The sequence below is a fragment of the Sardina pilchardus genome, chromosome 21, assembly GCF_963854185.1.
Source record: "Sardina pilchardus chromosome 21, fSarPil1.1, whole genome shotgun sequence".
Lineage (NCBI taxonomy): Eukaryota > Metazoa > Chordata > Actinopteri > Clupeiformes > Clupeidae > Sardina > Sardina pilchardus.
Genome location: NC_085014.1, coordinates 9,744,434 through 9,759,433, shown reverse-complemented (window position 1 = coordinate 9,759,433; position 15,000 = coordinate 9,744,434). Strand labels below are relative to the sequence as shown.

The following is a 15,000-nucleotide window of genomic DNA, read 5'->3' as shown; positions in this document are numbered from 1 at the left end:
GCCCACCCCTGATTCTGTCTCCTCCCTTGCTCGTCCCCCTCTCTCTCTCTCACTCCGTCTGACCCCGGTCCAGGTGGACGCTCGGAGGGGTCAGGAGGCCGTGGAGAGGGTCATCCTTGACACGGCCCAGGGGCGCACTCAGGACTCTCCCACCTAGTGCCCCCCCCCAGAACCCCCCGTGCCCCCCCCCCCCCCCCCGCGCCCTCTGGAACAAAGAGGGGAGATGAATGGAGTGCTAACGAGGAGCAGGGAGCGTCTGCGAGCCGGCTGGATGGATGGCACTCAGCCGCGGACGTCCGTGGAATGAGGATGTAGCCGGGTGTGTGTGTGTGTGTGTGAGAGAGTGTGTGTGTGCGAGAGAGAGAGAGAGAGAGAGAGAGCTTGTGTGTGGGGGGGGGGGGCAGTTTTGGGCACTGACAGGCCTGTCCTGTTTGATCAGCTGAATATGAGACAAGCCTGACGGTCCTGTCCACCACACACACACAGACACACACACACACACACACACACATACACACACACACTCAGCCCCACACCTCCCTTCTTGTGTTTAGATGAGTTGGTGATTTAAAACGGTGCAATTTAAAGACTTAAAAGACCTGTGCTGGGGGTTTTTCGCCCACTCCAACTACTCTGACTCTCTCACTCACACACACCCACGGGGATCTCAGGCCTCTTAAGTGGTCCCTTGAAATCCGCTTGTCAGGGAGAACAAGACGAATACCAGATAATGTCCGTGTTTAAAATGTCCGATAACATCTAATTGGAGATCAGTCCTATTAGCACTAATGAATTCCGTGCCTCCGGTAAATTCTATTTTATATCTTTGGCAGTGATATGCCCAATTACATTTTCCTAAATCAGACTCGTCTCTGTCTGATCATGTGCCTTTAGCACCGTAAAACTGTGCTATCTTGTGACTGGATCTCAGTGGTTGGCTCTGCTTCCGACTGAAAGACACTCCGATGTTAATCTAATATTGTGTCAGCTGTATGCGGGGCTGTTCAGCGTTGTTGTTTACCACAGAGAGACTGTGTATTCAGACAAGATAACAGGCGAGGTGTGTGTGTGTGTGTGTGTGTGTGTGTGTGTGTGTGTGAGCGTGTGTGTGTGTGTGTGTGTGTGTGTGTGTGTGTGTGTGTGTGTGTCTGCACAAGTGTGAGTGTAAAAGGACAGCTGTGAGAGACAGGATAAAGGTGAAAGAGAGGTCAGATTGTTTTCTTTTGGTCTCTTTCTTTCTCGGAGTGTGTTCATGCATGTGTCTGGTGTGTGTGTGTGTGTGTGTGTGTGTGTGTGTGTCTGGTGTGTGTGTTTACCATCCTTAGGTGGCTTATCGGGACAATTATCAACAGAGCAAGGATGGTTAGCTATTAATGACTCTCTTAGCAAGAGACTCAGCATCAAGGCTTAAAGGTTGCACTAACTTTGCTGTTTGCTGACTAGTTTGGTAAGAATGTTACAACATATGTATTATCATTTGTGTGTTAAAAGTGAACATGGATGATATTTTAAATCAGGTAAATCTGTTAAGTTGAGATCTACATTCCTATTCAGGAAAGATACAAAAGTGTACTCTCTCTGACTCCCTCTGAGTAGTTCGCTCCCACTCACATTTTCCCATATCCTTTTTTTTCCCAAGACAATTCCGGTTTCCATGATGAAGCATATGGGCACGGCATACATACATCAGCTCGGCACAATTGATTTGCACAATCTAAACATCCTGCAGTGCCACCAAGACAGCTGAGCTGATCATAACATAAACACACACTGCACCGCATTGAGAGCTTCTCCAGCACAACACCACATGCTGTCTGCCTTCCAACCCCCCGCACTCACACACATACACACACGCACACACACACATGCACACACACACGCACACGCACACACACACACACACATACACACACAAGCACACACACATACACGCACACACACTCTCTCTCTCTCTCTCTCTCTCTCTCTCTCTCATACACACACACACACACACAGTCGCACACACTCTCTCTCTCACACACACACACTCTCTCTCTCTCACACACACACACACACACACACACACACTCACACACACTCGCACACACAGCTCCAGAGTGTGTTATGTATGCGCTACACAAACAGGCTGTCAAGGGGGTAAACTGTGCTCGCATTCCCTGTAAAAGCAACACCCGCTGATCTGTTTGCATTCTATTCAGATGTGCTGCTTTACTGTGGTGCACTGGCACACACACACACACACACACACACACACACACACACACACCAACGCTGTCATTTGCACTGCTGTAATGTAAATCTGTGGCAGCTCTGTCATGTAAATTGAACTCGCTTTTCAGAGTCTGTGTGTGAGTGCTCAAAGAGCTCCCCCCCCCCAAAAAAAAAGGGGGTTTGCGGGGAGGGAGGTCTTTAGTTGGCTTAAGTCCCACTGTGTGCGTCAGTGGGAACCCTGTTAAGTTTGGATTTTAAAATTCATGCCTTTTCTCCTGTAAAGATTATAGTTTGTCTCTTTTTGTGTGGGAGAGAGAGGAGACAGACTGACCAGATTCACATCCACACATGTTATTTATATAGCTTACACAATGAATGTCTTTACAGAACATCTTCAAGGGCTACCAGGAGAAAATGCCTCAGTAATTTTCCGTTAATTGGTGTACAGTAGTATGTGTTTCCCTGTGCTGTGCCAATGAAATATAAATGACGCCTTAGCAATAATGGATTTTCTGACTCTTCTACTGTATGTAGTCCCTGCTACTACTAGCATGCGATTCTTGACTTTTTGACCTGTGCTGTGTTTGTGTTATGTCTGAGAATAAGATAATCTCAAGAATAGCAAGGCACTGCCCAGAATATATACTCCTTTTATTAGCATTGAAATGCACCGTAGAGAAGAGCTTGTTTGACCGCATTTTCCTTAATTGTGTTGATAGGTGACAGTGATGACAAATGAGGAAACGCCTTCGTTTGAAATCTGACTACAGCAATGTGGCTCCATTTGAGGTCAGGAGAGAAGCTTTGTGTCCATATCTACATAATCAAAGGTTAGGTATCATTTTCATGAGGGGGGGGGGGGGGGGGGGGGGGGATAGAGAGTCACATAGGCCTTTCTTTAGGAGAATTGATAGGCCCACTGGGTTCAGCAGGTTATGCTATTTAGCCTTGTGCAGGAAAGGCTCTAAAGGTTTGTGGTGTGAACTGCAAGGATATCACTTTTAAGATTAGTTGGATTAGTGCTCATCAGAGTGTTTCTAGACCATTAGTGAAAAAGGTGAGTGAGCTTAAGTTTAAGCTTGTTTATTTGCCATTTCAACAACACAGTTGATAGGAAAGTGCCTAGACAACATGACTCATCACAATACAGCACTTCACAAAGATCACAATACAGCACAACACAATACAACACATGATACCAAATGCAACAATACATGAACAGTTGTAACTGAAATAATAATAATAATAAGAAAAAACACACACTGAAGGTACATCGGAGTTCAGGGGTGAACCAGAGTTAAAGTGTGTTGTTGTAGAGATCAGTGGTCAAGGAGAGGTCAAGGAGAGGCTGAACGTTGTTGGTTCAATTCCTGACTTCCACTGTTGTGCCCTTGAGCAAGGCAAGTCAATCCCAGTTGACATGCGTAGCCACTTTGGACAACTCTGTCTGCTAAATGAGTAAAAGTATACACATTGTTTATTGTGTGTAAGATATTTTTTTCCCATACATCTTCAGTCTTTACAACATTGTAAGATTGTTGAATCCTAATAAGTTTCAATTCATTTAAATAGACAATTACACAGTTGAGGATTTTTAGAAAACACATGACACAAATAAAACAATGTGTCTGTGATGTGCAGAAGCACGAAGCCCAGAGGACAGACACAGGACACTGGCCCTCAGGAATGCAGCGTCTTTGCAGCCAGCTCACAGCCACTCACAGGCTTCTCTTTAAAAATGGACTGGATGCCAAATCTGACAACTGGGGTGGATTCCCGTCACCAGACTCCGTCTTTTCAAATAGTGTCTCCATCTCTCTCTCTCTGTGTGTGTGTGTGTGTGTGTGTGTGTGTGTGTGTGTGTGTGTGTGTGTGTGTGTGTGTGTGTGTGTGTGTATGTGTCAGAGAGAGTGTGAGTGTGTGTGTGTATGTGTGTGTGTGTGTGTGTGTGAGTGGGGCGGGGGAGGGTGGTCCTTATCATGCACCTGTCCAAACCAGGTCACCCCAGACCAAGGACATCAGATCAGACCCCCCTGGACAGACCCACCAGGCGCAGCTCTGCCTAGAGCCTGAGAGTCTATCTGGCCCTGCCCCACATACCTCGCTGCATTCTCTTATTCAGAGATGTGTATCGTGCTGAAATAGAAAGCATAATAGAATAGCAAGTATATGCTACCACACACACACACACACAAACACACACGTACACACACACACGCGCGCGCACACACACACACACACACACAAGCACACACAGACACACACACAAGCACACACACACACACACAAGCACACACATACACGCACACACCCACCCACACACACACACACACACACACACACACACTTCATAATTTTATAATGAGTATATTTACTTTTATTCCTAACATATCCTCGGACAAGAATCCTCTTATTTTGGTGCCAGTTTGAGCTCTTATTAATCGAGTGGAATCACGGAGGAGGCCTACGACCCATTTGAGTTCCAATGCACCCCTGGCACCATAGAGCGCTCTTCTCACAGGTGCGAACAAAGAGGCTTTTTGTTGAGTCAAGCTGGCTTTTACGCACGCAACATTTGTGCAATCTTCGAGCCGAGAACCTGTCTCCGCTTAGACGTTTACATTTGTCGATGAAACCGGCTATTTAAAAAGTGTTTTATTACAACGTCTCCGCGTTTCCTATCCAGGTGAAAGCTTCTTTCATTTAAAGAAAAAAAAAAAAAACTGGTAGAAGTGGCAGCATTCGCTGCGTGCGTGGCCAATCCAGACAGGCAGACGTTATCTTCCCTGATCTGGCGGGGATGACTGCTTGTCAGAGCACTGCGGGGCCACAGGTGATGAAGAGACCCGTGTGGCACACAATACCACCTGTCAGCGCCGCGCGCGGACGAGGGAAGCTAATCCCCTATTTCTGTCACGTTCCGTCTCTCTTTGCTTTCTCAACTCCCGCAAAAGACCTTTGTGGGCTACTATCGCACTGACAATCTGAACTCGGCGTGATGTGTCTTTCTATTCAGTAGCGACTGGCAAAACTGGTGAGAACAATGAATTCGGTATTATGTGGAACATGCCAAAGCAGGGCGGTCTCTCTTGTGTTGGCATAAATAAATCCAAACGTGCACAGGATGAGTTTGCAGCATTATGTTGAACATGCCCAAGGCGGTCGCTCATGTGTTGGCATAAATAATATAGATCCAAATGTGCAATGGATTAGTTCTCGGTATTACAGCATGTTGAACATGCCCAACCAAGGCCATTTCTCTTCTAAGACATCAATTTCGATATCAATTCAGATTATGTCAGTTCAAGAGGTCCTATGTTTACCCCGAGTGAACTTATGACCTGTGACCCTCTCAACCCAGCTTGATTTTTTGGGACCGAAACAAAACATGGCTTGGGAGCAAAAAGTGTCAGCGCTTTTTCCTTTTTCCAAACCTCAATCCGCAAAAATACAAGAGAGGTAGAGAATAATTACCCATCTCATCACAGGCTCGTGGCTCGAATCCAGGTCCTCGACCGCCAGGAGACAGAAGCGACAACGTGCTCATCAATGATTAAACGAGCCAGCCTGCATCCCCACGTGGCGCCACAGTGGATTTTCCTTCAGTGTGAATCTAATATCACACTGACCCTGACAATTAACCCGCTTCACAGGCTTTGACAGTCAGGCTTGCTTGTCCTCCCCAAAGCCCTTGTAGATTGATAGAAAAAAGATTGATCCATTAGTGGCGCTTCTACATGAAATGATGGTGAGGATTTGGGCTGTGACATTACAATTTGCTCAACTTTTTGCAGTCCCTCAACTAGTACTTGCATTTGGCTGGTGGCTCGGTGAGAGTGTCATTCGTTTTTACATAAGGGTTTTTCTTTGAGTGCACTACATCAAAGCATAGGCCTACTATCCAGGGGTGCGTTTCCCAAAACCATAGTTGCTAACCTGTTAGTTAGTTGGTTACTTGGTTGGTGATGGGAAATTGCATTGCAACCAACAAAGTTGCAAACTTAGTAGCAACTATGGTTTTGGTGAACGCGCCCCAGACTGATATGACATGTCACAGTCTGTAATATTAGATGGCAGTCATCCAAAGACTCCAATGACAAAAATCATTATGATAAAAATAAGCCAAACTAGCAAAAACAATCATTGAAACTTAAGTGTGTACCAACTCCATTCATCATAAAGTGATCATGACAGCACTGGCCTAGACTCCGCTGTAGCTGGACGACTGTAACCATCGTGGCACCCAATGTATTGCCTAATGATGTACTGAACAGTCATTCATCTTTTTAACTCACTTTGCAAATCCAGACAAATAGAATTGTTTGTAAATGCTTCATTATTTCTGGCACTAAATAATATATATGACTATTCACATTGACTAATGCAACCAATGATTAATTTATAATTAATTAAGCCCTGTCTTACATCAATGTTATCATTTGTTATTAATGTCATCCCAAGAGGCATATGTCTTCTCAGCTATTAAGCATTGCAATTGTTAGTAGTTTATGATGTTTGCAAGCAGTAAGTGTTTCGCACATACTGATGATGCCCATGGCACACACACACACTGAAAAGCTGGTGACCCTGGATCAAACCATTTAATGTGAACTCCAAATAGACAGACCCGTAGACACACACACATACACAGACCCGTAGACACACACACATACACAGACCCGTAGACACACTCACATACACAGACCTGTAGACACACACACACATACACAGACCCGTAGTAGACACACACACATACACAGACCCGTAGACACACACACATACACAGACCCGTAGACACAGAGGGCTGTTTTCATGGCCCTGAGCACAAGGCAGGTCTTTGTAAAACAGCACTTGTTCTCGTCATCAAAAAGCCCTGGCTTTTTTTTTTTTTGTTTTTTTTTATGAGAGAGAAACCTTGTCAGATGTCAAACACACACACACACACACACACACACACACACACACAAGAGCTGCTGTAAGGCCGGCCTGTAATGACATCATTAGACGGAGAAAGGCATTGATCTCAGCTGGTCTTAATGGAAGGGGTTCAGCTTTCATCCTCTGCCAGACCGGCTTTTATGATAACACATTCACACACACACACACACACACACACACACACACACTCTCCCTCTCGTTCTTGCTCTCTCCCGTTCTCTCTCTCTCACACACACACACACACACACACTCTCTCTCTCCCTCTCGTTCTTGCTCTCTCCCGTTCTCTCTCTTTCTCACACACACACTCTCTCTCCCTCACTTTTTCACAGACCCACAACACTCTCTGCCACTATTAAAAACACTTACAACATAAAACACACGCACAATTTATTTCTAGAAGTATCTGTCCTTATGCACAGTAATGTACAACACAGAGACATCTTACACACGCAAGTTACGCTATACACACCAAATAGAGAGCAAATCTCTCTCTCTCTCTCTCTCTGTCTGTCTGTCTCCAAACACCAAAGACCCAAAGAGACGCATGTGTACACACACACACACACACACACACACACACACACCTTCATTATCTGGTGTGATTTAGGTCTGCCTGCATTGCTTTCTATTTTCGTACAAAGGCCAAATACCAGGCTTTGTACTACACACACAAGGCTAACACATTGAATGTGGGTACCGTGCAAACACACATTAGATAAATCAGCATATAATATCAACACTTGCAGTAAAGCACACACATTTATGATATAATCAGCACTTAAAGCCTATGTGTATTTGCTATTAAATAATCTAAAAATCCCTTTGCAGAGCTAATGCCGTGATCTAAACGGTGTACTTTGTGTAACCATGTGTCAACACAAGAAAAAGCGCTCTGTTAGTTTAGATTAGATTTGTAGAGCAGACAGCTCTCTACTCTTTGGGTCTTTGCTGAAGGAAAATTATCTTGATTATTTGGATTTGTACCAAAAACGACAGTAATTTTGTAGGATTGCAAATTCACTCGTCACAATGTAGTGCTACTGGGATTGGGGCTGGAGCCTCGGACATGGTGCCAATAGACTTTAAAAGCTGTTTATTTAGGCCTTGTATCATTCAGTCTGCAGGCAAATGAAAAAGCAAATTGGTGCTGTTTTTGTAATACCTACCTGTGTCCAAAAGATGTCGCCAAAGTGCAGCAAATGTTTCCATGCATGGACATGAGGTTGGTGTAATTTTAGGGGAGAGGTCATGCAGCACTATGATGTTATAATTGCACCAGTGGACCGAGTAAATCCATGAATGTAGTAACTTTACACCTGTATAATGACGATTGGAACTGATGTTTTTATATGTGTCTGTGATTCATTGCGTCATGGATATAACATTTGCACCAATCTATTGTATTGGTCACACTTTTAAAAAAAGGTATTTTAAAAACTATTCCACGTTGTATTATTTTATCTTTTCATACGATGTGTGTGTGTACGAAAATGTGAGATTGCGAAAGGTAACCAGATCTACATGACCACCTAATAGCCTTGGTCTTACTGGACACTCCAAAGAGAATGTCCATGGGAAGCCTATGAGAATGTCCATGGAAAGCCTAAGTGGCGCGCGCGTACATGAATGCGTGTTTAGTGTATGAGATGTCTGTCTGATAGTAAGGAACTGTTCTTGTAGTGGACTAGCCAATCAGGAACAATAGAGGCGGATCCCACAGAGTCTTGTCCACAAAGGCGTAACCGCAATTATAGTAGCCTACTCGTGCGCGCTTGTCACTGCGTCATTACAGTCAGAGAACAGTGTTTCGCCATTTAGACCCCACGACTGCACTGAGATTGATCAATGACTACTTGTCGATTGCGACCGATAGCCCAGTTGATTATGCCGAGATAGCAATATCCTACTACGACTGTCAATAATGGCATGCGAAGCTTTAATGGACAAGTTTACGGAGAGCGCGTCAAGACCTCAGCTCCATCAGCCTTGCACGTGCAAGAAGAGGTGCAACAATTGCAACGTTTTCGTCGGGTTCTTCATCCTGTCGCTGTCGCTACACTTCATAACATTGTCCTGCTTTCTGGACCTGCGGTCTGAGGTGAAGCGGGAGATTGCACTGAAGAAACGAGAATCCCCGTCAGCTGTCAGCGGATCTTCCCAGATGAGGGTGTACCACACCGATGACTCACACGATGACATTCCCCGCGAACCCAGCCCGCCTGAGGTATAAAACTGTTTAATTTGATTTGTACATTAATTTGTACATTTGAATTGTTGTTTGTATTATTGTTGTTGTTGTTCTTACACATGATATCACTTTGCCTTAAACATTTAGCTCACTTGAAATGTCACTCAAGATTTATTGACACTATAACAACAGGTTAATGACAATTTTGCTAAAAACAACACTAGAGTGATTTGTACATTCATTTATACATTTGAATTGTTGTTTTTATTGTTGTTGTTGTTGTTACACATAATATCACTTTGCCTTAAACATTTAGCTCACTTGACATGTCACTCAAGATTTATTGACAGGGTATTGACAATTTAGCTAAGAACAACATTAGAGTTGATATGTTACAGTGAACTTATGAGGCACATAGAGGACAGACAGTTTGATATCGCTGAAAACCTCCTTGCACTCACATCAATCACCTGACAAATGCCTACTGGGGTGGCACCTGTTGTGGCAGCTTACAACTTAAACCAGTTGAGTTGCATTCAGCCATCCCATTCAATTCATGGTCCTCATAGAAACCAGTGAAGGGAGAGTAGCTACACTCTACCAAGGGCATCAAATCAAACATGGCCTCTTCAGTACAGTCAAGAGTTAGCATGGCAATCAAACAAAGAAGCAGTTTACACAACTCAGGGTTTCGACAACCAAGAATGTGTATAATATAGTTAGAGATTAGTCACAATCTTTGAATGGATAATACAAAAAAAAAAAAAAGAGCCCGGAAATCAAAGACAGGGCAGGACCGGTCACACATGAACGTTAACAACTGGAGCGTGATAAAGCAAATATACTTAAAAGACAGAGTGGGGAAAAGCCAATCTTCTCAGTTGCTGCAAAGCAGATGTGGGGGTATGACTACAATGGGCTTGCTTCATCTTTGTCTGTAGTAGTCCCAAATTGGAAAATATTTGAATCCACAATGAATCGACTTCGTGCCATATGGGGTATTGGATGAACGGTTGACTCGGAGGTAGCAGGTGGAAAAACATTAGCCAAATTGCTAACAGGTGCAGCGGCTTGTGTAAATTTATTGGGATTTGGACTGAACATTGGGAATTTGGAGATGTGCCAACCAAATTTGATATGTGGTGATTCGGTTGCAGTAACGAGGCTTTGAAAGTCTAGTCCTGGGGAATGAATTGTAAAGCCCCAGACAGTAGAAGGATGCATTAACAATACAAATCAGAGCCTGCAGTATCCTCAGATGAAGCCAGCCAGAATCAGATATTTGATCACAGCAAGAATGTGTGCCTCCCTTGAAAAGGCCACATAAATTATTCTACAAGGTTATTAAGACAACATGATATTGCCCTAATATGTAGGTCAGCTTTTAATAGCAGCTTGATGAACCTACTCAGTGCTAAGTGAAAACAAATGGAACTAGACTATGTTGTGTGTAGCGAAGCACATCTGGATGATGTGAATGTTTTAGCTACCACAGTAATGTGCCCTCTCATAAGAGAGCGATATTATGCCATAGATATGAACAGCAGATACTGCATGTAGCCTAACTATGTTTCTGCTGAACAGCAAGAAAACTCTTCTCCCTTACCAAGTGTCTACTCTGGATGTTATATTTTGCTCTGACAGTGAGAAGGAAAAGATGACCAGCTTCTGATAAGACACTGACGGTCCCTCCCTGACCATCATGGTTTGAGAAACATGAGACAGTCTTTTCCAAGCTCTGGCATTTCAGTATGTTTTCTGGGGTTGTCTCTTTGTCACCTCCTATTGGTCCATGTCTACCTGACCTTTGACCTCATTTTTTTCTGGTCTGTAAACGATTGTAAATCCAAATAAAAATGGCAGATATCAGGCACATGCCAGGGCAAGGTGTGCCTCTCAACATCTCTCCTCTATCCTCGATGCTCGATCCTCGAGGGGCGTTGCCACTGATCTATAACTAACACTGGATAGACTGTCCCATTGTTGCCACCCCATCATTCTTTATGTAGATCAGTGAGGATCGAGGCCCGAGGCCCGAGGAGCGAGGGAGGATGTATAAAAGCCCAAATGAAAGGCACCCAAGGAGTTAAGCTTGTTGTCAGCATCCCTGGTCAGAAAAAGTCAGTGTATGATGAAGTAAATTAAAACTGTATTAATGTATAAAGAGGTGATGTTCATGCAGATCTCTTATTCTGCCTTATTTGAAATCCCAACATAGTGCAGAAGCACGAGAGTCTACACTCTTAAAACAAATGTGCTGTCCCTATCTGGACACAGAGATGTGTTCAAAACAACACAAGTTGTGTTGCTTTCAACAGTATAAGAAATAAAAAAAAGGAAACAATACAAACTGTGTTGGCCCTATCTGGACATAGAGATGTGTTAAAAACAACGCAAGTTGTGTTATTTTCAACACATTAGTTTTAAGAGCGTATCGATAGCCTACTTGGGAAGCGTGCATAGTGGAGGAGGAATGAGTCAAATCTCTGTAGCATCAGGAGAGGAGAGGAGAACTTCGGGAGAAGTTGAGGTCTGCCTCAATTTAGTCTCAGTTGGACGGGAGGAAGTCCCTGGTAGGGTAGTGTTTGCTCAACTCTGTGGCCAGGACTCACTTCTCGTCATCGACACGGGGAGGTCACGACAAGGTTAGTGGACCGGAGAGGCTTTTGTGGGGTTTAGCGTTCTGACTTAACCTCCTGTAAGTGCTTATTGTCACTCTCTCTCTCTCTCTCCTTTTTTTCCTCCCTCTCAGTTTTTCTTCCACTCCTTCTCATTCTCTCGCTCCAGCTCTCTCTCTCTCTCTCTCTCTCTCTCTCTCTCTCTATTTGGCTTCGAGTGTGTCATTGGCCAGTGGGGTTGCAAGCTGACTAGCTGAGCAAGTGAGTAGTTCAGCGGGGGTGAGATCACACACTGTGACTTAGTGAGAAACACATTCCGTGGGTCCCACCGCCTCCCCATGTGCTCTCTCTCTCTCTTTCTTTCACACACACACTCTCTCTTTCTCTCTCTCTCTCTCTCTCTCTCTCTCTCTCTCTATTTCTCCCTTCTGTTGTGTCATCTTCAGATGGGATCTCTTCAGACTGGAACAGTTATGGTGTCAGCTTGGAGACTACGGGCTGAGAAAACTTCTTTTGTCTGGCTCTCGGGGAGGGTTAACTCATCCAAAAAAGTGCTTTTGTGTCTTGTCCAGAGAAGACATCTTTTCTTCGGCTTTAAAGTGCTCAGACGAGCCATGTTGTTGTCCCACTGGGCCCGTCTTCCAGGGCGGGACAATTAAGTTCATGGCTTTGGTCGGAGTTTTATTGACTTGTACATAAAGTCAGTTGTCCACTCAGCATTTCATGCTACATGCTGCGTTTCCCGTGCATCTCCATTTCTCCGTAACTAAACTCAGATTTATGTTTCGCTCATGGCGACTATGATCCCCTCCAAGTCTGGTCCTTTACATATTTTCGTTTCACCACACAGCCATGATACTACAGACTCTGTGAAGGTTTCTGTGAAGGTGATTCACCTTTCAAAAAAAATAACTAAAGCAGCAACATCTTTGTTTGCACTTGAAAGGAGTCTGCCGCCATTCGATTACCTGGGTCTGTTTTTTAATGCTCCTTCCGGAAAAAAAAACACAGCGAAAATGCCGAAGGTATTTGGACCAGATGACAATTCTCTGTGAGGTGGAGGACTCTGGTGCAGCTGTAAATATTTAACAGTGATGCTGTCCGATCCAGATGTGTGCATTAAACAACCGTGATTACAGAACACCGCAGTTTACATAGCGGGCGAAACAGGAGCATGTGGGTCGTGATAGACTTGTCTCACTCACCAAGCTGCAAGACAGCTCAGCTTTGAAGATTTAAGACCGCTTTAATTAATAGTTTTTCTTTCTTTCTCTCGCTTGTTCTTTCTTTTCTTTTCTTTTTTTTAAGTGCGTCCCTTAATTGATGGCATACCAACACCTGCCATCACATACTGTCATCAGGCCATTTTGTCTGCCAACTTTTAATGAGATGGAATGTACCGTAAAGGCACATAAATGAATACTACTCCCGGAGAATAAGGCACTGTGTGTTAACAGTGTGTATATGAGTCTAATATGGTGAATAATTTGTACCAAATGCTTTGAAACAGAGGGAGAAAAAAAAATAGACTACAGCATCAATATGCGCAGCTGAGAGTTTTTTTTTTTTTTTTTGATGTATTTCCACGACTTAGCAGGCATGAAAGTTGGCCGTAAAGAGCAGTGTGAAGCCATGTGTTTGAGTGTTCATTGACACTTCATCGACTGGAAGACCCTGGGCTGCCAACAGCTGCACGCATGCTGTGGAGACACCTGTGAGCCAAATGAGCCGCTCCGCCGCCGAGTGTGGGAACATCTGGGAACGTGCGCTCTCGCCTAGCTACGCATTGGCGGCGTATATATATATATATATATATATATATATATTTATATATATATATATATATAGTATATCGCGGGCCACAATCTTGAAGCCGGCGAGGTCAAACACTTTGCCAGCTGTCAGAGGACCTGGGCTGACATTTGCCTGACATCGTCTGCCCGCTGCTGGTACTATACATGTGAACGGAGCGAGTCAGTGACAACTTGGGTCGTTCCCTAAGTTGTTCGTCTCTCTGGGGAGAGAGAGAGGCTTCTGAACTGTATAAATGTCGGGTGGAGGTGGGGGTGGGGGGGGAGGCCAAAAAGAAAACAGTCTGTTTGGTTTCTGCCTCGTCTCTCAAGAGTTGATCTTGACACAGACTTGACTGTAAATACACTCAAGGATGGAGAACAAATTTCATAGAGCAAATATCACGTTTTTTTTTAGTTTCTGAACAATGCTAACATCCCAGACTGCTTCACATGTCATCAAACGGCTGGTGTCCTTTGAGCAAATCACTTGCAGATGTGCATCACGCCAGTCTGAATGATTAAATTGTGTAACGCCGCACAGCCCAGCCCAAGCAGTCTACCCCCTTAACCTGGTTGGTTTTGGGCTCGCTCCAACAGACACAAGGTATCATCTCGTTCAAAAGCGACAGAAAACACACACACACACACACACACACACACACTCTCTCTCACTCTCACACTCACACACATATGCAGAGAGCTCTGAGCATGGGCTGCTACTCCTCTAAACGGAGTGACCTTCTGAGGTTTACTTTACTACACAAACGTTGCCCGAGGGCATCTACAAGCGTTGCGTTCCCTGTTTCCACCACGCACACTCGCAATCTGTTCCCCATCAGTCTCCCCGCGAGAGCTGGCCTGTCTCGTGTGTAAGTATCACAGTCCAACAAGGACAGAAATGCCAGAAAGAGAGGGAGCTCAATGTTGGGTTTTTTCCAAAAAAATCTACTGATGGGAGGTTGCAGCCTGCTTCTATAAGTGTAAGAAGTTATAAAAATGTATGGTGCAGCCTCCGAGTCATATTGCACAGTCTAGACAAAGAGGTTTCTGGTAACTCATTCCCTGAGGAGAACTACTGGTAACCTATTCTCTCTGAGGAGAATAGGCTTGTGTTCTGAGAATTCAAGTTCCTCATAATCTCTACAGTCAGTAAGTGTGATTTCTTTGTCACCTTCTGAATTCTGGTCAGAATTACAGTGTGTTGCAGGAGGCCTCAGTACGATGTTGAACCTGACTGACAAGTTATTAA

At 44.4% G+C, this 15,000-nt stretch overlaps 1 protein-coding gene across 2 annotated transcripts in view; it reads left to right on the top strand.

Moving 5' to 3' along the window:
- The first annotated feature begins 8,998 nt into the window (after nucleotides 1-8,998).
- LOC134069062 (ectodysplasin-A-like) overlaps nucleotides 8,999-15,000 on the top strand; it is a 16,026-nt gene continuing 10,024 nt past the window's right edge. For both annotated transcript variants that reach the window (XM_062524911.1, XM_062524910.1), the window contains exon 1: nucleotides 8,999-9,376. In XM_062524911.1, the coding sequence (XP_062380895.1) occupies nucleotides 9,074-9,376 (303 nt within the window). In that variant the 5' untranslated portion in view covers nucleotides 8,999-9,073. The remainder of the gene's footprint in view (nucleotides 9,377-15,000) is intronic.